A 25,454-nucleotide genomic window follows, 5' to 3' on the forward strand; every position below is an offset into this window, starting at 1 on the left:
GACTCGCCGATTCTAGCTTTCTACTCGCCGAGTTCATCTAGTCCTTTTTCCATACATACCTGATTTGAGCCATGCAGCGGCTCCAAATCATAGATCTAGACTTCTAGGGCATGCTTATCACGTAAAGTTGCAAACTTTACGTGCATGCATAGCTTTAAAGGCCTCAAATGACAAAACTAAGCTCTTAATTGGGTCCTAACCTCAAGAGGGACCTTAATCACTAATATCACTGAAACTTAACACTTCCAAAAGGTAATGAGAGTCCAGATCTAAAGTATAACCCAACCATAAGGTTTCTTTACAAAGGTTTTGGGGTTTTAGGGCTTAAAAGCAACAATTTAGGGAAAAACAAGATCTAATAGATCAATAATCAAGATTGAAACTTTATTACCAGAATGGATGACCATAAATGAATGTGTTCTAGATCTAAGCCCCCTTCCTTGAACTTCTTCAACCTCTCCCTTCTTCTACTTGCTCCAAAGTGCACCAAAAGTCCCTTCACAAGGCAACAATCACTCAAACTCACCAATGGAGGCTAGGGTTTCGATAAGGAATGCTCTGAGGGTGATGGAGGCTGAGATGGGGCTATAAGGATGTTTAAATAGGGTGCAAACCCTAAGTATTAGGGTTTCCTTCTGACTGGCCTACTCGCCGAGTTCAGGCGTGGAATCGCCGAGTAGATCACTTAAAACTCGCATCCAACTCGACATCTACTTGGCGAGTTAGGGCTACAACTCGCCGAGTAGCTCTTACAACATTTAAATCAATTTAAATACGTACCTGGAATGGGGCGTTTCAATTCTCCCCTACTTATCTTAGACTTCATCCTCGAAGTCTGCTATCTCCGGAAACAACTCTGGATAGTGCTCCTGCATCTCCTCTTCCACCTCCCATGTCCCTTCTGAACCCTTCTGGTGCTGCCATTGCACCTTCACTAACTGAACCACCTTGTTCCTCAAGGTCTTCATCTTCCGATCTAAGATCGTGATTGGTCTCGTAATATAGTTCAGGCTGCTATCAACTTGAATATCCTCCAATGGTACCACTGCTCACTCATCCACCAAACACTTCCTTAACTAAGAAACATGGAAAGTGTTGTGGATCTGGCTAAGCTCTACTGGAAGATCCAAACGATAGGCGACGCGACCCTTCCGGGACAAAACCCTAAAAGGACCAATTAACCTGGGACCTAGCTTGCCCCTTTTTCAGAATCTGATGACACCCTTCCATGGTGATACCTTCAGGAGGACCATGTCACCCACCTGAAACTCCAAGTCTGAACGCCTCCTATCGGCGTAACTCTTCTGCCGACTCTGCGCAGTCTGCAGTTTATTACGAACCCGCTAGATCAACTCTGTCGTCTTGAGCACCACTTCGGTGCTCCCCATGACTTGCTGACCGACTTCGCCCCAACAGATTGGGGTCCTGCACTTCAACCTGTAGAGCATCTCGAAAGGAGGTCGGTTTATACTGGAGTGGTAGCTGTTGTTATACGAAAATTCCGCTAACGGAAGATAGGTATCCCAACTGCCACCGAAATCTAGAACACATGCCCGGAGCATGTCCTCGAGAGTCTGGATCATCCTCTCGCTCTGTCCATCTGTCTGAGGGTGGAAAGCGGTGCTGAAATGGAGACGGGTCCCCATCTCGTCGTGAAACCGGTTCCAGAATCTGGAAGTAAAACGGACGTCTCGGTCTGACACCACCGAAATAGGCACTCCATGTCGTGCCACAATTTCTCACACATAAATATCGGCTAGCTTCTCCACTGATATGCTCTCTTGGATCGGTATAAAATGAGCACTCTTCGTCAACCGATCCATAATAACCCAAATTGAATCCACGTGCGGTCCTGGGAAGTTTAGTGATGAATACCATGGTGATATCCTCCCAGTTCCACACGGGAATGTCTAACGGCTGCATTTTTCCGTGGGGTCTCTGATGCTCCGCCTTGACCTTCCTGCAGGTCAGGCATCTCTCCACATACCAAGCTACGTCCCGCTTCATGCAGGGCCACCAATAGTCGGGTCGAAGATCTCTTTACATCTTCGTCGCCCCTGGGTGGATGGAAAACCGAGACTTGTGGGCCTCATCCATCAGTACCTGCCATACTCCTCCCCAATACGGCGTCCATACTCTCCCATGAAGGGTCAACAGTCCTCGACTATCATAGTTAAAGGAAGGTACTCGGCCCATGATCCTCTCACACTTCTACCTCTCCTCCTTGAGACCCTCGACCTGTACCTCTCTAATCTGCTCCAACAACAGAGTAATCAGTGTCATCCTCAGACATATATCGCTGATCGGGGCTACTGTCGCCGTGCAGCTCAGGGTATCGGCCACTACATTTACCTTCCCCGTGTGATAAAGGATCTCACAATCATAATTCTTCAACACATCTAGACATCTGCGCTGTCTCATGTTCAGATTCGGCTGATCCATGAGGTACCTCAAACTCTTGTGATTCGTGTAAATGATACAGCAGACCCCATAGAGGTAATGTCTCCAAATCTTGAGGGAAAACACCATTGCCCCCAGCTCTAAATCATGCGTAGGATAGTTAGCCTCGTGAGGCTTCAACTGTCTCGAGGCGTAAGCTATCACACGTCCCCGCTGCATCAACACTGCTCCCATGCCTGTAATCGAAGCATCACAGTAGACTACGAAATCCTCTACTCCCTCTGGCAGGGTAAGAATCAGTTCCTCGCACAATCTCTGTCTGAGGGTCTCGAATGCTACCTGCTGCTCAAGCCCCCAATGAAACACCACCGACTTCTTAGTTAGTCGGGTGAGCGGTACAGCTATCTTGGAGAAATCCTGGATGAATCTCCTGTAGTACCCTGCCAAACCTAGTAAGCTCCGAATCTCAGATGGAGACTTCGGGACCTCCCACTGTATCACGGCCTCTACCTTGGACAGATCTACTAGAATACCCTTCTGGTTGACGAGGTGACCGAGGAACTACACCTCGCACAACCAGAACTCACACTTGGAACCTAAAATTTAGTGAGATATGACTTTTAGTCAAATATTTACCAAAAAGGCAAACTAGACATTTATGAGAATTTAGTAAGTTAATGAAGTTGTGACTTCATTAAAATGGCCAAGATAAGTCTAATTCACTAAGATGAGGTTACATGAGTAAGTTCAAGAGAAGAAATTCATGAGAAGATGCATTTTGGCCAAAAGGGGAAAATGGGAAATTTTATGTTTTTGGGATATCCTCCCATTTCCACACGGGAATGTCTAATGGCTGCATTTTTCCGTGGGGTCTCTGATGCTCTGCCTTGACCTTCCTGCAGGTCAGGCATCTCTCCACATACCAAGCTACGTCCCGCTTCATGCAGGGCCACCAATAGTCTGGTCGAAGATCTCTTTACATCTTCGTCGCCCCTGGGTGGATGGAAAACCGAGACTTATGTGCCTCATCCATCAGTACCTGCCATACTCCTCCCCAATACGGCACCCATACTCTCCCATGAAGGGTCAACAGTCCTCGACTATCATAGTCAAAAGAAGCTACTCAGCCCACGATCCTCTCACGCTTCTGCCTCTCCTCCTTGAGACCCTCGACCTGTACCTCTCTAATATGCTCCAACAACGAAGTAATCACTGTCATCCTCAGACATATATCCCTGATCGGGGCTACTGCCGCCCTGCGGCATAGGGCGTCGGCCACTACATTGACCTTCCCCGTGTGATAAAGGATCTCACAATCATAATTCTTCAACACATCTAGACATCTGCGCTGTCTCATGTTCAGATTCGGCTGATCCATGAGGTACCTCAAACTCTTGTGATTAGTGTAAATGATACAGCAGACCCCATAGAGGTAATGTCTCCAAATCTTGAGGGCAAACACCGTTGCCCCCCGCTCTAAATCATGCGTAGGATAGTTAGCCTGGTGAGGCTTCAACTATCTCGAGGCGTAAGCTATCACACGTCCCCGCTGCATCAACACTGCTCCCATGCCTGTGATCGAAGCATCACAGTAGACTACGAAATCCTCTACTCCCTTTGACAGGGTAAGAATCAGTTCCTCGCATAATCTCTGCCTGAGGGTCTCGAATGCTGCCTGCTGCATAAGCCCCAAACGAAACACCACCGACTTCTTAGTTAGTCGGGTGAGTGGTACAACTATCTTGGAGAAATCCTAGATGAATCTCCTGTAGTACCCTGCCAAACCTAGGAAGCTCCGAATCTCAGATTGATACTTCGAGACCTCCCACTGCATCACAGCCTCTACCTTGGACAGATCTACTAGAATACCCTTCTGGTTGACAAGGTGACCGAGGAACTGCACCTCGCACAACCAGAACTCACACTTGGAACCTAAAATTTAGTGAGATTCGACTTTTAGTCAAATATTTACCAAAAAGGCAAACTAGACATTTATGAGAATTTAGTAAGTTTATGAAGTTGTGACTTCATTAAAATGGCCAAGATAAGTCTAATTCACTAAGAAGAGGTTACACGAGTAAGTTCAAGAGAAGAAATTCATGAGAAGATGCAATTTGGCCAAAAGGGGAAAATGGGAAATTTTATGTTTTTGGGACATCTTTGTGAATTAATAGATTAAGACCAATATTAATTCAGTGAGAAGTGACTTAACAGAGTTGTAGAGTATGTTCTCACCTTTGTGTTGATATAAAGATAATAGAAAACGGGTTTAAGATGAAGAAGATATGAAGGTTGGAAGATTGAAGAAAAATATCCCAAAAGCTGGAATGGAATCCACAATGCACTTTTTTTTTTATCTCTAGTTATCACAAAGCGGTAAGTAGATCGTCACAACATGGTGAGGGTGACAAAGAATGGGTTACATTTTTTTTGGAAAGGGAACTTCCCTAACGAGGGTTTCCGGGCTAGCTTTCGCGCACCGACTAATCCCTCGCTGCAAACATGAGGCTTTGCCTCATGCTCTGGAGTCACTACAGGCGAACCTCCATGGCCACAAGGGCTTAGTAGTGCTAGGATTTGAACATGGGTCAATAGGTTATCCACCATATATTCCACATGTCTTACCAAGTCACCACAACCCAAGTGGTTAAGAATGGGTTACATTCTCGTCATAAATAGAGGGAAATGTACTTTGCCCTATGGCAATGTATATGGGTGGCACGACATGGTGGTCAAAGTAGGATGCTGTGAGAAAAATGCACTGCAACTCAGCAAGTGGTTGAACACGACCAACTTACACGCACCACAACGTTGTGTTTCGAAGAAATTAAAGGTTGTTAAGCCTTCATTCTCTGCAAAAAAAACACCCTAAACTCCTTTGGAGCTAAGCTCCGATGATTTTTATAATGTAAGTCGATCAAGAGGCGATCAAGGGTGTTTATCGCTTGGATTGAACATCATAACTCATGAGGTAATCATCTTCTCCATTTTCAAGCTAATTAGGGCTTAATGGTGTTATTGATGATTTGAGTTTTTTTACGTAAGATTGTTTCAAAAACGTTAGTTAGTAATGTGTAATCAAGTGTTTAGAAGCATTAAACAAGCTTAATATGTGATTTCCAAGGTGAAATCGATAGATGTGAAGTTAGGGTTTGAAACCCTAACTAGTGGTAATGATGAATTGATTCATTAAAAATTAGAGTGTAATAACTTAGGTAGTATGAGATGTCTAGTTCATTGTTTGGAATAAATTTAGAAGTAGAAAATGAATGTTAGAGTTATTATCAATTAAGTGATAATTTTGAGATTAGGAAGAAGATAAGCTCTTAATAGGCTAAAACAATTTTTAAGGAACTTGAAATGTTGTATAAATAGGCCTTGAGCAAGACAATAAGCCAAGATACATCAATTTAAGAGTAGACCTAAGGGTAGTTAGTTTTCACTAACTAATAAGGTGAGTTATAACTCTCACTCTCTTTCTCTATGTTGTTATATATATATATATATATATATATATATATATATATATATATATATATATATATAATTATATGTATATATGTTTGTATGCTTATGAGATATACGTTTAAAGTCATGTATCGGAGCATGTACATATATATGTAGAGTATGTATGATGTATACGTTTAGAAACATGTATCAGAGCATGTACATATATCTAGAGTATGCATGGTTAGATAAGAAATGTATTTTTTAAATACCTAAGAGGTGTAGAAAGAAACGGATTATGATTATATGTATTATAATCATAAAAAAATAGTATGTAAGCAAGTGTAGATGCTAATGGTATTATGAGTAAAACCTGCTATATGTAGATGAGAATACATAAGATTATATGCATTATAATCCTATGTATGTATGTCTAGACATTATTTGTATTGTGTAGAATACCTATATGTTAATAGACATAAATAGAGATTAAGTACTTAATTAGTTTAGTACTAGATGAGAAGTAGATAATCTCTTGATGAGATAAAGGATTAAATTATCTGTGGGACAAGTGTCATGTGACGAATCACATGAAAGATTAGAAGTGTAGAAAGATGATTCCTTTAGGAATAAGAATATGGTTCCTTTGTAAACAAGATTATGTTCCTTGTAGGGAATGAGATGATGAGTCCTTTCAAAATATTGATAGATGATTCCTGTGGGAATTGAGTTATTTGTGGCTAGATAAAATTGAGAAGGGTTCCATGAGTGGAACAAGATAAGAGAGTTCTTGAGAGAACATAGATATAACCCTTGAAGGATTAAGAGTAAGGAATCCATGAGAGGTTCAAGAAAAGAAGATTGGTTACGGATCCATGAGGGATTCTAAGAGAGAGGGGATTATAGTACGAAATGGGAGAGTTGGGTCTAGTTGAGGATAGAATGTGGATGTGTGAGTATAAGAGAATAGAGAAATAAAGAGTAAGTAGAGTATGAGACTGGCATTCTAAGAGTAAAGGATGAGGAAAGAGTAGATTAAAAGCATGAGAAGGGCATGCATAAGAAAGGAAAGAGTAGAGAAATGTGAGATGAGATAGAGTATGTAGAAAGAGAAAAAAAAAGTGAGTAGAACATGAGAGAGATAACGAGAAAGAAGATAAAGAATCTACAGAGTATGATAGGAGCCTGAGAAGAGGATAAAAAAGACTATGAGAAGAAGAGTAGATAAGATGAGATAGATAGAGTGTAGAGTAGAGTATGGGAATAGAGGATAGAATGCAGAGAAATGTAAATATGGAAAGATAGAAAGAGTTAGAAGAACATGAAAATAGAAAGAATATAACTCACCAGACATTGTTGTTTGATGTTGTAGAGATTTTTCATGTTTTGTAGGTTCAGGTAGCAGCCGGTGTACGTGAAGAAGTTAGGAGCACAATGACTTAGATTAGGAGTTGTATAACAGAACCATAAAAATTAGATGTAGAAAAGTTGGTTCGTTACAGTGGGGGTAATGGTATAACAAAACCATAAAAATAACCAAGAAGCTTTTAGTAGGAAAGAAGTGGTAAAATTTGATTTCACAAGAAAAGATCATTTGAGGAGGAAATCTTGATAGTAATCATATGAAGAATGGTAAACATAAGGATGGAAGATTCATGGACATTATCTGAAGAAGGGTAGACATAGGAATGGAAGATTCATGGACATTGACTATAATAGAAGAGGTGCCAACAGTGCACATTAATGTTAAGAGAGAATTAGGATTAAGTTGATACTATGTAAGATTGGATAATGACAATAATCAAATAATCACTATCAAGTCTATAATGAAAACAATCAAACAATGACTTTCAAATTAGAAATGGCTATAATCACAATAAGTAAGCAATCACTTTCAAGGTACCATGTAAGGTTATAAAATCACAACATATGTGAAGAATATTTCATTATGTATTTATAATACAAAGGATATACAAAATAAAGAAAAAATAATTACAATAATCTACATTCGTAAATTAAAAGCTAAATATAATATTTAGTATCCTTAATGTAATTCCATTTCTAATACGCAAGAACTTTCAATAAAGTGCAACAATAATGACAATAATCAAATAGTCATTTTCAAATTTAAAATGACAATAATCAAGCAATCACTTCCAAATTTAAAATGACAATAATCATAATAATCAATCAATCACTTTCTAAGTTTAAAATGACTCAAATGGTCATGATTTTATTTACTAAGAAGGTTCTAAAAATCAAACGATAAAAGAGACCTAAAACTGAACTTATCAATCAACCAACATTCATTTAGAAATCGGAAGTTGATGTTTACATTCAATTTTGGAACCAAAGCTCGATACTAGAGAGACCGATTAATCAAAATTTCCCCATGAAATAAGAATTGAAGTTGAAACTCGATGATTGACGATGGAGAGCCTGATGATCAATGAGTTTTTGGTTTCGATCGATGCTTAATGAGAGGAAATCAATGGAAGATGCTCAAGATGGAAGACGATCATGATCTAAGCAACTTAAAGATGACAGAAGATGATGAAGAATTTGGGAAATCGATGGAAGACGGTGATGATGGATGTCGATTGAAGGAGTATGGTTATTAGGTTAAAACAAGGGTAACTTTGTAATTTGGTAAAACGAAATCATAATCTATTTAAAAAAAATAGAACACTTATCAAAATCGTCTTATTAGTAGTATGAAGAAGTCATTTAAGAAAAAACCTATTTTGACTTGCAAAATATATATTTTTTTAATTTATTGACTTTTTAAGAAATTAAAAAATCAATACAGAATTTTAAAACAGTATATCACTACTTGTAAGAAAATATAAGGATATCAATATATATATATATATATATATATATATATATATATATATATATATATATATATATATATATATATATATATATATATATATATATATATTCGTTTACAAGTGTAATGTTTTTATGTATGAAAGATAGAAGTAAGTTATTATTATAAACAAAAAATTATCATAACTGATTTATACATTTTATTATTATCAACAAAACATACAAATCAGGGGTGGATTTAGGGGGTTCCAGGGTGGCACTGGCAAACCCTAAATTTTCCGGCCGCAGTGGAAAAGTTTTTAAAATTTTAAAATTTTTTTTTTTGTTCTATCAAGCAACCCTTAATTTTCTCGTGCAACCCCTACAATGAAATCATGCGTCCGCCCCTGATACAAATACATTATAAACTAAAAGAAAAATTATATAATTGTTATTATTGTGAATAATTTTTTTTTCTATATTAACAAAATGAATATATAGCTATTTCTTTCAATTTTGTCAAATACCTTTGAGAAAATTTCTTAATTAGATAAACGAAAATGGAAAATAGATGCACGTGTATTGTTTTGTGTGCGTGTTTCACGTTCTAAAAAACATCAGTGAGATTTGCATGATGTTAGTGTTTCTGTATAAACTACTTAATTTGTGTTATATTTTTCTTAATAAATTAAATACGTAAAGCTGCAAAAATTAATTAGAAATATAATGTGTTAAGTGTTATATGCATATGGAACGAATCAAGAGTGATCAACTAAAGATTATGTTCATAATTAATTTACTTTTTTTTTTTTTTTTTATTGTAAACTAGTTTTGATCACAATATCGTAAGAGATAATCATTGTTTTGGTTTGGGTGGACCAAATTAATTTCGTTATACTATATATTCATTTGCTTAAAAGTAGTTTACTTTATAAACGAAATTTGGTTTATTTAATACTTGCATAGACAATGACAAACTAGAATATATATAATAATTAAAGAACATCATTTTGACTCGTCATCTATAGTACAAGCTATTATTCTTTGAAGTATAATATATTGAACAAATTAAATGAGCAAGCCAATTAATAATTGGTGGGCACATCAAATAATTCATCTAACATCAAATGACCATATCTTCCGACGAAAAAGAAGTAACATACATTTTGACTGTATATACATGGATATACATGAGTAGGGAAAATGCGATGTTGTTTCAGTCAAATTATCAGCTTATTTTTATGGTGTACGGCCTTCATTATGAACTTTTAGTAACCTTTTTTTCTCAATCAAATGAATACGTGAGTTATGACTTAGGTAACATATTCCCATATTTATAAATGATTTAAATTTACAAAATATCTTTCATATCTACCAAAAATAAGAATTTCTTTTTATAAAGAACCCTATAAACTTTATAGAAATGATATAAATACATAGTACTAGGTTAATACTCCGCAGAAACTAGGGTTGAGAAAAAAAATATTATTGATAATTTTAAATCGTAATGACTAATCATAGAATTATAAAAATCTATTAATGTACTCTAATAAATAATTTTTTTTGTCACATGTCACGTTCTCATTCAATTTGTCAAATGTCAGTTTTGTTATTTTGAATTAATTTTTTTCCACATGTCATTTTATGAGTTTTTTTATTTTACTAAATTTCACATAATATTTTAATGTAATAATTACAATAAATGTAGTAACAAATACATATCAATTACATTAATAGACTTATCTTCTAATTTAAAAATTCTCAAATTAAAGCTTATTAACTTCTTTTATTTATTTATTTAAATTATTTGTTTAAACTTAATATATAAAAAAACATTTCAATTTTCATAATTCATTAATTTTATTATTTTCTTATAAATTTAAAGTTCTCAAATATTTAGATTTTTATATCTAAACTTTTTTTTTAAATTAACCCATGTAATACATGAGTCTCACAACTAGTTTACAAATATATATAAGTTTTGTTTGTAAGGTTATAATGATTAACAAAAAATTCATATATATATATATATATATATATATATATATATATATATATATATATATATATATATATATATAGAGAGAGAGAGAGAGAGAGAGAGAGAGAGAGAGAGAGAGAAAGAGAGAAAGAGAGAGGTAAATCTCTTGAGAACTTCAAAATTTACGATAACTTGAGATTCATCATTTTTTAAATCCGAAAACACCATTGGAATCCTAGTCCAACAACTAAGACAGATCCATGGATTTGCAAGGTCTAAAACCCAAATCTGCGATCGAATTTTTAGCAGTTCCGATCACATTTTTGGTAGTTGTGATCGTTATATGGACTGCATCTGTAGTCCATATAATTGTTGATTATCATTATTACTATACGTCTGCAGTCCATATAACTGCCGATTATTAATGTTGGGTATTTTATGTTGCGTCATGGGCTTAGTTTTGTGTATCCGGATTGGCCCTATCCATCCGTGATTATTAAGTAGGGTTAAGCTATAAATAGTGCATGCATGTATGCCTTAGATACGATCGTGAATATAATTATTATTGCTTTGTAAATGTAAACACCTCTACAGTCGAAGTTCTTAATCGAGCTCTTCTGAGTTGTTAAAGCTTAATCATTCGACATCAGTTAAACCATTCTTGTGTTCTTCATTACGTCATTTATTGTTTTTTCTGCTTAGAATCTATCGATCCTACTAGAACTTTGTTCCAACAATTGGTATCAGAGCAGGAGACTGTGTGATCAATACACATTCCTTATGTGTTAAGCATTCTTTAGGGTTTTCGCTTTTATCGAATATAAAGTAGCCATCCTATTCTTGTCGACGGTAACTCTTGTGTTTAATAAAACCCTAATCTCAACTTTACAGGCCTGATTCTAGCAGTTCTAAGGAAAAGCTCACCATGTCTCATGAAGATTCTCAATCTAATCCCATCAACATCTCCAACAGCATTGGATCCACTACAAGGGTTCCCATTCTTTACACTCAAGACTATGAATTGTGGGCGCATCACTTTGAAGATTACATAGTTGCATCTGAAGATAATGGTTATCTCATCTGGGAAGCTATCACGCTTGGGCCGTTTGTTCACTATGGAACGAACAGGACAATGAAGACTCAAAAAGAATATAATTAGCTCGTGGCGGACATAGATAAGATGCCATGGGATGAAAAGGACAAGGTGCTATGTAATGTGAAAGCCATGAGAATGATCAGATTCGCACTGCAATCTGACACTTTTCGGTTAGTTGGTTCATGCACGACGGCTAAAGAAATCTGGGATAGGTTCAAAGAAATCTACTCAACCGATGAGGATCTAGAACACTCAATTTAAACCTTGTTGCTCTCAGAATTTGGAGTTTTCGAACGAAAAACCTGATGAGAAACTGATACAACCCTTCGATCGATTCAATCATCTTCTTAGCAAGATGATCAAGCATGGTATTGAAAGAAAATTGATTGAACAAAAGGTAACCTTCATGAATGGTTTAAGACCAGAATGGATGGCAGTGGTTTCAATAGTGAAAGATCACGAACAATTTAAATCATACTCGCTAGCAAAACTGGTGGGTATACTTAAATCCCATGAGAGTGTGGTAACCAAGGAGGCGAAGATAGTTTCGGGTGTGGGATCGCTGGCCCTTGTCTCAAAAGGAAAAAGTGTTACAGAAGAAGAGAAGGAGTTAGATATGTCTGAGTGTGACCTTACAGGGGATGAATATGCAATGATGATCACCAACCCAAAGAAATTTGCACGAAAGAAGTTCCCTGTCAATAAGAACAGAAACTGGCAAGGAAGTTACAGTTCTAAGAAGGTGAAAGAAGAAACGAATAATACCTCTCAAAAGGATGATGACAAGAAGGAAAGCAAGCTTATAGGAGACTCTGGGTTCGACTGCAATTACTGTCATGGCAAGAACCACTTTGCCAAAGATTGCATGTTGAGAAAGATGGCTGAGAAAAGGGATGGTGAAGATGATGAGGCGTATTACATGCGAAAGTTGGAAGAAGTCAAGAAAAAGAAGGCAACTAAAAGTTCAATGAATGCCTTGATTGTGCTGGAAAATATGGATGAAGATGAGTTCGGTGGCGTTGAAGTCTGGTCAACCGATTCTGATGATGAAGAAGTGAAAAAACCCACACATGGAAGAGCTTATGTGGCGAGAGATACTGGTTCGGCTGGAAAATGTTTGATTGTTACAGCTGGAAGACCAACCGAAGGTGAGTTTAAGGAGCCAAACCTGACAGAGGACAAGTGCTTTGCAGCCAAGCCCATGAGTGAGAAGATCAACGACTGTGATCGCCTGATCAAAAAGGTACAATCCATCCTTGAATCACTTAAAGTTCCATTATCAAATTATGAAGAAGAATTAAATGAATTAAAATTAAAATTTTCTAACTTAAGTGGTAGTCTCATGCAAACTCGCTTGGCAAACTCTAACCTAACTGACCAACTCAGCAGGGTGTCTTCGAAGAGTGAGGAGAGAAGGATGTGGATTGAGCTGAAGGAGACGGAGTTAAATAGGGCTAGGGATGAGATTATTTATTTGCTATGAGACAATTTAAAGTTTTTAAAACAATGGAATGTTTTTTGCTTGATTGCTAAACACTTATATACAAATATTGCTCAGTTGCACTTAAATTGTGAAATAGGGATAAAGATTCATAAGATGATCTTACCCTTCCTTGAGTTTAAGGAGGATGAGGTCATCGCTGAATGTGAATCCATAATGTCCTCAGAAGAGACATCCATCGCTTATAAAATCGGAATAGACAAGATAGAGACCTTCATTGACTCAAAGGAACATAAGTGTATGCTCAAAAATCTTTTAGATGAAAATGATAGGTTGAAAATTAAGTCCAATACCATTCAATCATTTGACTCGTCTAACGCCAAATTAATTTCAGAACATAAAATAAATATAGAAAACACGTCTGAATTTGATGAGGAAAGCGAGATGAGCGAAATTTCGGTAGAAGATGTGGTTGATTGCTCTGAATTTATGAAGAGCGAAACCGAGAATGAGAAACCCCTCATATCTGAAAACTCGGTTGAATACGCTCGCCTGTCAAAGGACAAGCCACAGAAACTCAAAGAGAAAGAAATGGTTTATCAAAAAGTTCAAACTGTGCCAAATTAGGTATATGCTGTTACATGGGTCACTGAAAAACAAACAACATAATTGAAAATCTTGGTCGACACAGACAATGCTAAAGGGAGCGACGATTATTTCTGGTCAGCCCCTATTGATAATACAGACGGAACCATCGACTTATCGGAACGAACCTCATGGAGGGTAAGAGATAGATATGTTGCTGAACGCATCAACAAACCTTCGAGTTTTGACAAACCAAGCACAAGTGGAACAAAAGAGATACCTGAAGAACCAAAGAAAACACCGAATGTTCCTTCCAAGGAAACCGAAACTCAAAAGGAGGAGCCAAAATCAAGCTTCAATATTCATAAATCTGAAAAGCAATAAGCTGATGTGACAACCCGAAGTTCATTCCGTCGCCGTAACCCGATACGTCATTTAAAAATTCGTCGTCTTAAATTGTTTCCGTTCGTTTCTAAATTAAGTCATTTATATTAAGTTTGTTATTACGACTTAACAATTATTCAAATACGTTAGAAATCATTGGAAACGCCCCAATTTATTATTTGGAAAAATAATTTTTTTATTCCGTCAAGTTATAAAAATAATTAAATCGGGTACGACCAAAAGCCTCACTAGACGACAACATCAGGTAGAATTCCACCGTGTCCCAAACTTTCAGCATATATAAAGTTGAGAGAGCCTCATTTGAATCCTTTCCACTCTCTCTCTCTCTCTCTACTTTCTCTCTATACTCTCTCTCTCTAGAAATCGAAATCAAGCCAAAATCATCCAAAACAAGCTCCAAATCGTCAAGGTAACTATCCTAGCTCTTAGCATATCACCTTTGGCCTTCAAATTCGTGAAAAATATGAAGAATTGGACCATAAACATGTGTTTATGGTCCTAGAACTTCATTAGGCTGTGAACACATGTAATGAGGGGTTTTGAGCCTTAAAACCCTTCCAAAACTCATTTGGAGCCTAGATATGACCTAAGGACTTGTTTGCATGGACTTAGAACACCTTAATCTCATCATTTGGGGTATAAGCATGATTTTACGGCCCAAGCACATGCTTGGACCGTAAACACCTATTCTTGGGGAGTAAACTCAATTTAAGGTGTTAGTTTGCCCCTAAACACCTCCAACAAGCTTCCATGAGAGTATAGAACCTTATAATCTTTCAAGAAATGCACCAAAACCTACACAAATGGGACAAGCTTGAGTTTATGGTCCAAGAACATTCTTAGACCATAAAATCATCTCCTTAGACCTTAAACTCATCCAAGGGGTGTTAAAGTGCCCTTAACACCTTGTATGGCTTAGAAATGGGTCTAGAACTTAGTATGCTTGACTTTCAACCACCAAAACCCATGAATCTTGGACAAACATGAGTTTACAGTTGTAAACGCATGTTTTTAAGGTAGTAAACCTCCCAAGAACATCTTCTTAGGCCGTAAACTCCATTTGATGGTCCATATGTGAGTTTAATCCATTTCTATGCCCTAGATTTGATCCTAGCCAATGTTTCCAAGTGAAATAAGACCATTTAGCACCATAGATCACCCCACCATGAGTTTAGGGCTATAAACTCATGGGGAATGGTTCATTAGGGCCGTAAACCCTCTTATGTGTTTACTCTTGAGGAGTAAACTTCATATCCAAGCCTTATACGTCCCTAGATGTCACCCGGGTCACTCCAAACACTTGATTCGAAGTGTTTTCGCGTCTTGGAGTGTATAATAATATATAATTAGTGATTTAAAGTCCAATTAGATACATTTGTATATCATTTCATATTACATAGGAACCTCACGCGTTATCAAGCCCCGAACCGATACTTAGCATCCAATCCGACACGCTTCCGACCGGTGAGTTCATACCCCTACCGTTTTTTTTCAAATGTTTTCAGGGGGAATACAAGAAAAAGTACAAGGAAATCTTGTACTCAAACTTATGGTTTTACTTGATCCATTTCATATTTCGTATGCTTTTAACACGGAAAACTGTATTAACCAATCGTTCAATATGTAGAGTAAACCTTCATGTTATTTGTGAAACTCGTTTTAAAATGTTATAACTCACAAATGAATTTCCATATCATTATTGTTAAAAGCATGAATCTTAAAGTATTAAAGTGTTCTTGATATAACTTCCCGTAGATATGAAAGGACAGTTAGAATCAGATAATAATACGAAAGTACACCTAGGAACGAATACGAATAGGAATAGAATAGATATATGAATACGAATACGAATACGAACACGAATACGAATACGAATATGAATAGAATAGATATACAAATACGAATAGAATACGAATACGAATACGAATAGATATACGAATACGAATACGAATAGGAATAGAATAGATATACAAATACGAATAGGAATAGGTATACAAATACGAATACGAAAGCACGCCTTTGGATGACGCCAAGACTTCGAATATACAACTGGTGTACGCCTTGAGTGTCACCAGAGTTTCGAAATAAATTCGAAAGTACGCCTCTGGACATCGACTGAGTTTCGAATATATACGCCTTAGGATGTCGACATAGATTCGAAGATACATCTAATGTACTCTTTTGGAAATCACCAGAACTTCGAAAATACTGTTAATGAACTTTTCTGAGTGAATCCAAATATTCGAAAATACTTCTAAGAATAGAAGATAATCAACATTCTAATGTAGGATAACTAAGATATCAGAATACAAAACTAATACTATAAGTGTGGTAATTTCTAGTACATCGAAATCTAAACTACAAATTAAGTAACGAAAGGCTAATTAAACTATTAGGAAAATATGGGATTTTCCTGGGGTAACATATAACTCGTAATCGAATTAGTAACAAATGATAACTAAACTGTTTTTACATAAGAAAATATGGGATTTTCTTGGATAACAACTTTTTTTAGAAAACAAAAAGGGAACTCATTCTTTTCAAAACTAAACTGCTTATGAACTCACCAGCTTTATGCTAATTTTCAAAATGCTTGTATTCTCATGTCAGCATTAGACAGGTACACCGCCACCTTTTGGAGAAGACGGAGCGTTAGAAGACTCGTCTTTGTTTTTGTCCATATGATATATGTATATAACACTTGTATAACTTTTCTTTCAAACTGATGTAAACAATTCTATGTAATGTAATGTTTTGTGTTTACTGTGTTACTATGTACATTGGATTTGATACTCAACGTGGAGTCCGCCCCGGAAATGTTTCCGCCTTCGGTTTTCGGGGTGTGACAGATTGGTATCAGAGCCCTTGTTTATAGTGAACTAGTATACCAAAGCTTACATGGTATAAGACTATAAAAACTAAGGGACCTAAGTGCTCTGAACTAAAAGTATACTTCAAAGTATAAGTATTTTCAAAAGTATACAAGTATACCTAACCGTCGAGAACCGTAACTACAAGTAGAAAAAAACATAAGTAAATGGGTGTTGTATGCTGCGGTTAAACCTTGGCAGTTATGTAGTCGTGTCTAGGATCAATATAGCGTGGCCAACTATATTCATTCGAGACATGACCAACATGTGCTTGGGAGTGACTGTGGTGTGCGACATGCCTAAAACTTACCTTAATACCTTAAACATCGAACCATGGTCGTAGTGAATTATGAAATACTATGGGAGTATTTCTCGAGCAAATCCTTTGTAGAAATTCTCATTCAAGCGTTGTTCCTTGATCATTCCTTTAGCGATAATTTATCTGTTTTGATAACTCTTTCATGCTTTATCGCTTATTAGAAATATATATATATATATATATATATATATATATATATATATATATATATATATATATATATATATATGTCATATCTCTCGATTCAATTCGGAGGACTTATCATCCTCTCTTTCCTGATCTTATTAGATCAAGATGCTTCCAAGAAAAAGACCTAGCTCAAAGACCAACAACCCTCCACCACCACCTTCTCCTCAAATCGATCTGGTAACACTTCAGATAATTTTTACAGCCGCATTGACAGTAGCCATGTCGCAAACGAACCCCGGTAGTTCAGGAAGTGGTCCCCAAACCCAAAACCAGGAAGGTAGCCAGGGACACCGAAAGGAGTGTTCCTATAAATACTTTATGAACGCAAAACCCACATTCTTCGATGGCACAGGAGGTGTCGTTGCTCTAACTCGGTGCTTAAAGAAGATCGAATCTATCTTCGAGATCTGCGCTTCTTCAGAATCCGACAAGGTGAAATTTGCCGCCTGCACTCTCACCAATAGAGCTCTGACTTGGTGGAACGACCGAGTCAAATCCCTAACTCTACCTGTAGCCAATGCTATGGGTTGGGAAGTTATGAAGGAACTTATGCACGTAGAGTATTACCCTCGGGGTGAAATTCAGAAGCTGGAGCATGAACTCTAGAACCTGAAGATGAAAGGTTCCGATATCGCCGCTTACACTTCAAGGTTTGACGACTTAGCGCTTCTCTGTCTGGGATTGGTTACCTCGGAGAGTAAAAAGATTAAGAGGCTTATCTGGGGGTTAACCCAGCCAACCAAAGGGGACGTTTTAGCTGCGAAGCCGGATACCTATGATAGTGCCAAATGCCTAGCACAAACCCTGATCGACCACAATGATGAACAAGAAGAAGCAGCCACCACTCCTGAGCCAACAGAGAAGAGTGGTGAGAAAAGAAAGTTTTGGAAAAAGAAGAAGAAGAGTCAGTCTTCCCCGGAGCCCTCGAAGAAACAGCAGATAGTGGCAGTCCACGCTGCCACTACCCCTGTTGCTGTTTTTATTGTCAATTCCTCAGCCCAAGCGCCTATCACCGGATATGCCGGTATCCTTCCGTGGTGTAACCGATGTAGTTACCAACATCGTATCCCCGGTCCTTGTCGTGTGAATTTTTGTAAAAGCTGTGGCCAGGAAGGTCACTTCGTGCGAAGCTGCAGAGCACCAACCCAACCAACTAGTCAAGCTTCTGGAGCTGGTATCGGTCGGACCTGTTATAGTTGTGGAGAAGTTGGACATTACAAACGAAACTGCCCTAAGGCAGTAATATCTGGCAACATTAGGAGAGTCTTAAATATGGGACAAGAAAGGACAGCCGTCGACCCCATCGTTTCCACAGGTATATTTCCCCTCGGTGAATTTTATGCGTGTGATCCTTTTCAATTCTAATGCCGAAAGAAATTTGCTAACTATCCATTCAAACACCTTTCTAAACTTAGTCCTTCGCTAATAATCGAAAACGTGTACCATCTAGTTGGTTAGCAAGTGAGAAGAGAACGCTAACGTCATACCCATAGATCGTATCCTCAATCGGACGATTATTTTGTTCCATTCAATTAAATGGCAAACTTTTCATGAAAGGCTTTGATGCGATCATTGGCATGGAACGACTGAGTCTCATTCATGTTGTTATTCTTGGGTCGTCCGTATGAATCTTCCCTCTGACCCAACTCTCATGATCTTCGACCTCAAACCTGAATCCAAACTCTGCATCATTTCGTGCATCAAGGCTTAAAAAGTTTCCCATGCATTCCTCGTACATGTGGTCATCAGGAAACGGGAAGTCTGCAACTTCTTCCTTAATGTCTTTCTCGAGAATTTCCCGAGAATTCCTTCTGAATGTCTAGTCAAGTCTCGCATCGACCTAATCCCTGGAACTACCTCGTAGCCAGACCTCCGTGAGGATGATGTTTCCAAGACAGCGACCAAGGCTTGATATGATCACTACGAGTTAGTAGTGGTGCCTTTCGGTCTAACCATTTTCCCTGGTTAAGTAGATAAGCAAAGCAGTCATACCCGTGGGCCTTTCCAAAAATTAAGGCGATAAGGAATTAGTCGACACCGGAGACACACATAGAAACCCGTCAATTCTTGGGTCCCGTCGACTATTATCGCAAACCTACCCATAAATTTCTTCTAGAACCATCAAACCCTTAGCTACTTCGCTACATGAAGATCTACCTTCGTGATGGAGCTTATGTCCCATTGAAGGCCTTATCCTAGAAGAGCATGATATGCTTTGGGGAAGTGCGAAATACTTCTCCCATGATACACCGGACTTTTCGAAATCCCCGCCAGAATCGGAACCGTGAACTACAGACTTCGACTATCTCAAGGGTATAGCAGTATGCATTCTGTTGTCCACGTCTCGAATCATTAGAAACGCCTACCCAATGATACGTTAGTAATTCCTTTGATGAGACCGAGGTCAACGAAAGTTTGAATGTCATGGTAGAACCAATCAAAATCATAGATCGAGAGACTAACGTATGAAACAAAGTCATATCCCAACAGTGAAGATTCGCCGGAAAACTACACTAGAACTCGAATTCACTTGAAAGTGCAAAATTCAACAAAGTAGAAGTATCCATATTTCTTTTCGAATCCATACATTGTATCCAAAGTTTGAATTTTGGGACAAAATTCCCTCTAACGGGGGGATAATGTGACAACCCGAAGTTCAATAAAGGACATCAAAGGAAAGGGAAAGCTTGATTCAAATACTGATATCAACAATAAGAAAAAGTCAGTTAACCCTAGGATTCAAAAGAATATTCCAAAACCATCTAACAACACACCATCTGATACACCATAATTTAAACAAGATAAAAACAAAATAAAGGTGTATACCATCAAAAGAAAAGACCAAACCACTCTAATAAAAAGAACTTATTTGGTTGATATTTCTACTGCTATTCCTTTTTCTGTAAAAGACTCACCAGGCCCCAAGGGAATTTGGGTTCCTAAATCTGCTTAAATTTGCAGGCTATAAGTGATGAGCAGTTCGATGACAAATGGTACATACACAGTGGCTGCTCGCGTCACATGACAGGAAGGAGGGAAGAGCTAAGGGAGTTTCAGTCCCTTAAGGATGGTGGATGTGTGAAGTATGGAAATAACTCTTATGGGACAATCAGAGGATATGTAATGATAACCAACAAAGACTTCCCGATTCGAAAAGTAGCTTATGTGGAAGGGTTGCAGCACAACCTCATCAGTGTATCTCAATTGGTTATGGGAACTGGTTTGAAGATTTCATTCGATGATGAGGGATCAGAAATAATTGAGAAGCAATCCAAAAGAGTTCTGTTAAAGTCTGAACACAAGGTAGAGATGTATCCTTTAAATCTCAACCCGATTCGAGGAAAACCAGCAATATGCATGTTGTCAAAGGCGAACACTGATGAAAGCTGGTTATGGCATCGACGCCTATCACACCTGAAATTCAAAGACATTAATAAGTTGGTAATTTTTGATCATGTTTGACGCCTTCCTCTTCTCAAGTTTGATAAGGAACACCTATGTGCAGTGTGCGAGATGGGCAAACAAAGTAGAAAGAGCCATCCTACACGTATCAATACAAAGATTGTTGAAGCTCTTGAACTTCTACATATTGACTTATGTGGAACTTCGGCTATCGAAAGCTTCGGTGGTAGTAAGTTCATTCTTGTCAGAGTGGATGATTTTTCACGCTTCACCTAGGTTTTCTTTCTTAAACAGAAATCAGACGCGACTCCCAATTTGAAGACATTTATCAAGCAAGTGGAAGTGCAGCTGCGAAAGTTGGTGAGGAATATTAGAAGTGCCAATGGGCTTAAATTCAAGAATAAAGATTTTGAGGATTTTCTGGCTGAAAAGGGGATAAGTCACAACTTCTTGGCCCCCTATACACCACAACAGAATGGAATTGTTGAAAGACGAAACCATTCTTTATGTGAGGCAGCTCGAACCATGCTAAGCTTCGCTTTTCTTCCGCTATACTTCTGGGCTGATGCAGTTGCAACCGCATGCTATACTCAGAACTGATACTTACTTAACAAACGATTATCCATCACTCCGTATGAGATTCTGAACAATCGAAAGCCCAACGTTAAGTTTTTCCACGTGTTCGGTTCAAGGTGCTTCATTTTCAATTCCAAAGAGAACCGAAACAAGTTTCACATCAAAGCCGATGAGGGGATTTTTCTTGGTTATTCACTCACTTCAAAGGCATACAGAGTTTTGAACAAATGCTCCAAACAAATTGAAGAAACATACTATGTAACCTTTGATGACAACTACATGAATAAAGTTCAAAGAAGCGAAAGTGCCTTGGGGGAAATATTTCCTGAATTAGGACAAGTCTCGGTTCCCATTTCCAACTTGTTTGAAGAATATATAAGGCTATTTGATGAACCAGAGAAGGCTATACACTCAGAGGCGAAAGCAACAGACAACAAAATCGACAATCTGAAAAAGATCATTGATGAAGTTGCAAAAGAAATGGAAAATGAAATTCCTAAACTGACTGGTGGTGAACCCTCATCTAACCCTCCAAACAATGGCTCAACGTTCAAGGGGGAGGGTTCATCTGCACCAAAGACAACCGATCTGTCTTTCGAAGGGGAGAATCCAACTCCAGCCCCAACCCATAAAAGTCCAGTCGAGGGGGAGAATCCTACTCCATCCCCAACCAATGATAGTCCAATCGAGGGGGAGAATCCAACTCCAACAGAGGAGGAAAACTCTGAACCTAACAAGGGATATGCTTCGCCATTTGAGGGGGAGAATGAGAATAAAAATGACGAAGGTGATCAATCAGAACTTGAAGAAGAAGTAAATGCAGAGTTGGATCCAGTCTATGACCCTAATTACCCTCCTCTAACAAAATGGACTAAGGATCATCCCAAAGCACAAATTATTGGGGAATCATCTGAGCGAGTTCTCACACGTTCTCAATTGAAAGCAAAACAAACTGCATTATTCTCTAATGTTGAATTATGTATGTTGAGTTTGTTTGTCTCCAAAGTCGAACCGAAGACGGTTAATGCTGCACTTGATCACGTTAATTGGGTACAAGCTATTCAAGATGAACTCCATGAGTTTGAACGGAATCGAGTTTGGAGGCTGATTCCCACTCCAAGGATGATTCAGTGGTCGGCTTAAAATGGGTCTTCAGGAATAAGTTGGACAAAGAGGGCAATTTCATACGCAACAAGGCTCGGTTGGTTGTGAAAGGATATTGCCAAGAAGAAGGGATAGACTATGATGAGACCTTCGCTCCTGTAGCAAGGTTGGAATCAGTTAGAATTTTTCTGGCATATGCTGTTCATAAAAACTTTGAAGTTTTCCAAATGGATGTGAAATGTGCTTTCTTGAATGGAGAACTAGAAGAAACAGTGTATGTTGAGCAACCACCTGGGTTCGTGAACGAGAGATACCTTGATCACTGCTATGTGTTAGATAAAGTTGTATACGGTCTGAAGCAAGCATCGAGGGCCTGGTATGAAACTTTAACTCGCTTTCTTAAAATGTCAAAATTCAAGCAAGGTTCGGTTGACCCAAACTTCTTCCGAAAGAAAGAAGGAGAACATCTAATGATAGTTCAGATTTATGTCGATCACATAATCTTCGGCTCCACGAATCCTAGCTTAACGGCTGAATTCAGGAAGTTGATGGAGACTAAATTTGAAATGAGCGCAATGGGTCCGATTATTTTTTTTCCTTGGTTTGAATATAAGACAGGGTATAGAAGGCATTTTTATCAACCAAGAGGCCTACACGAAGAACTTGCTGGCAAAGTTCGGTATGACGGGAGATTCAAAAATGAAGGTTCCTATGGCGTTTGGCACAAAGTTAACACAATCTCTGGAAAAACCTGTCGTTGACGTAACACTCTATCGTCAAATGATAGGGTCTCTTATGTATCTAACAGCTAGTAGACCAGACATTATGTTTTCTGTGTGTTATTGTGCCAGGTTTCAAGCAAATCCAAGAGAACCTCACATGGTGGTAGTGAAAAATATCTTCCGTTATCTGAAGCGAACCTCTTCTCTCGGTCTGTAGTACCCTGCTAGATCCGGATTCTTTTTTCAATCCTTTTCTGACGCTGATCTTGGAGGATGTGTTCTGGACCAAAAGACTACAACTTGAGGATGCCAATTACTTGACAGTAAACTTGTTAGCTAGCAGTCCAAGAAGCAAACATGTGTGTCTCTTTTAACAACCGAAGCTGAGTACATAGCTGCAGCATCCTGTACCTCAAAAGTGATATGGATACAAAGCCAACTAAGAGACTACGAACTAAGTATGAAGAAAATACCTCTCTATTGTGACTCAGAAAGCGCGATAAGAATATGTCACAATCCAGTGCAACACTCAAAGACAAAGCATATTGCACTGAGATACCATTTTATCAAGAACCATGTAGAAGATGGGAACATAGAAGTACATTTCGTTCGGTCCTCTGATTAACCGGATGACATCTTCACTAAAGCCTTACCAGAAGCACGCTTCAACAAAATTTTACAAGGTTTGGGAATGATGGAAGAAGAGTCGGTACCGAACCCTCAAACCTCTCTCTAAAAATTAGACAAGCGAAATAGAGCGAACGCTCGGTTTATTTTGGTTCCGGATTTTACGGGAACCGAAACGAACTGAACGCTCGGTCTATTTCGGCTCCATAATTTTTGGGAACCGAAATGAACCAAACGCTCGGTCTATTTCGGCTCCGAAATTTTAGGGAACCGAAATGAACCGAACGTTCGGCTTATTTTGCTTCATTCTTTTAAGGTTTGGTTTCGGCTGTATATCTTGTAAACTCATTTTTAAATCTATTTCTTACTCTATTTTCTCTTTCTTTTTATTTCAAGAGTGTTTAGTGTTAATTTTTTTTTAATTTTTTTGTTTTTATTATTTTTCAAAAAATTCAAAAAAAAAAAAAAAAAAAAAAACCCAAAAATATTTTTTTCTTCTTTCTTCTGTTTTTATTATTTTTCAGAAAACTTCAAAAATCCATATATATATATATATATATATATATATATATATATATATATATATATATATATATATATATATATCCAAAAGATTCTATCTTTTATTTTATTTTATTTTTATTTCGTTCTGTTTGTCTTGTTTGTGTGGTTTGCTTGTTTGCTTCTTCTCTTTGCTAGGTATCAAGTACGTCATTGCTACATAAATTGGAGGTAGGGCAGGTATGATTATTTTGATATGAACTAGTTAAGTGTCCCTAGAAGCATGCCGGTGCATGTAGACCGAAGCCTCTAAGACGAGGAGCAAGGCCTTAATGATTCGATATATACCTATCATTTCTTCCCAATCAGGCTGATAAATCCACTCAAGTCAAGAGCTACCTTACTCTTCTCAAATGAGTTGAGAGTTTTCTGCTTTGTCACGTTTATACAGCAGAGGTAATTTCGGTTCCTTAACCACATCCTTTACATTATCCATCAACCGTCGTTTCAACACGGTAACCCTTGAGACTCTTAGATATTACCACTGAGGTTTATGGTTGCATAAAATATGTGTTTATGATCTTAGATGCGTACACCACGTGCTAAGTGAGACCCAAAATTCAACACCAACAATGATTTAACGGTGAATATTTATATTCAAGATCTTACTTGTTACTTAACGATATCTCAAAAAAAATTTAATGGTCTTTTATGAAATTTTCTAACACCAAGGCATTTCTTCCCAAAAAGATCTAGTTTGTTTTTGTTTTTGAGATTCTTTATAACATCTTTAGTCACAATATATTATATCCAACCTACTTGTTCAACATACCACATCGGTCTCACAAGTACTTCATCCAACATTCAGTCTTATGTTAAGAATCGATGTTCGGTTGAAGATAAGCCGCCCCTTATACTATTATTTAAAAGAACCCTTTTGGTGTTTCTTTACAAGCACTCGATCGTACTTTCTCG

The 25,454-nt window shown here is 37.8% G+C and overlaps 1 protein-coding gene across 1 annotated transcript; it reads left to right on the top strand.

Moving 5' to 3' along the window:
• Nucleotides 1-21,804: 21,804 nt before the first annotated feature.
• Nucleotides 21,805-22,668, top strand: LOC145007415 (uncharacterized). The gene has a single exon (XM_078966353.1). The coding sequence runs from the start codon at nucleotides 21,805-21,807 to the stop codon at nucleotides 22,666-22,668; it is 864 nt and encodes a 287-aa protein (XP_078822479.1).
• Nucleotides 22,669-25,454: the final 2,786 nt, after the last annotated feature.

Source organism: Lactuca saligna, chromosome 7, assembly GCF_052625555.1.
Source record: "Lactuca saligna cultivar CGN05327 chromosome 7, ASM5262555v1, whole genome shotgun sequence".
Classification (NCBI taxonomy): domain Eukaryota; kingdom Viridiplantae; phylum Streptophyta; class Magnoliopsida; order Asterales; family Asteraceae; genus Lactuca; species Lactuca saligna.

Coding starts and splice junctions, on each gene's coding strand:
- LOC145007415 (XM_078966353.1), top strand. CDS start 21,805: ATGAATAAAGTTCAAAGAAGCGAAAGTGCCTTGGGGGAAATATTTCCT.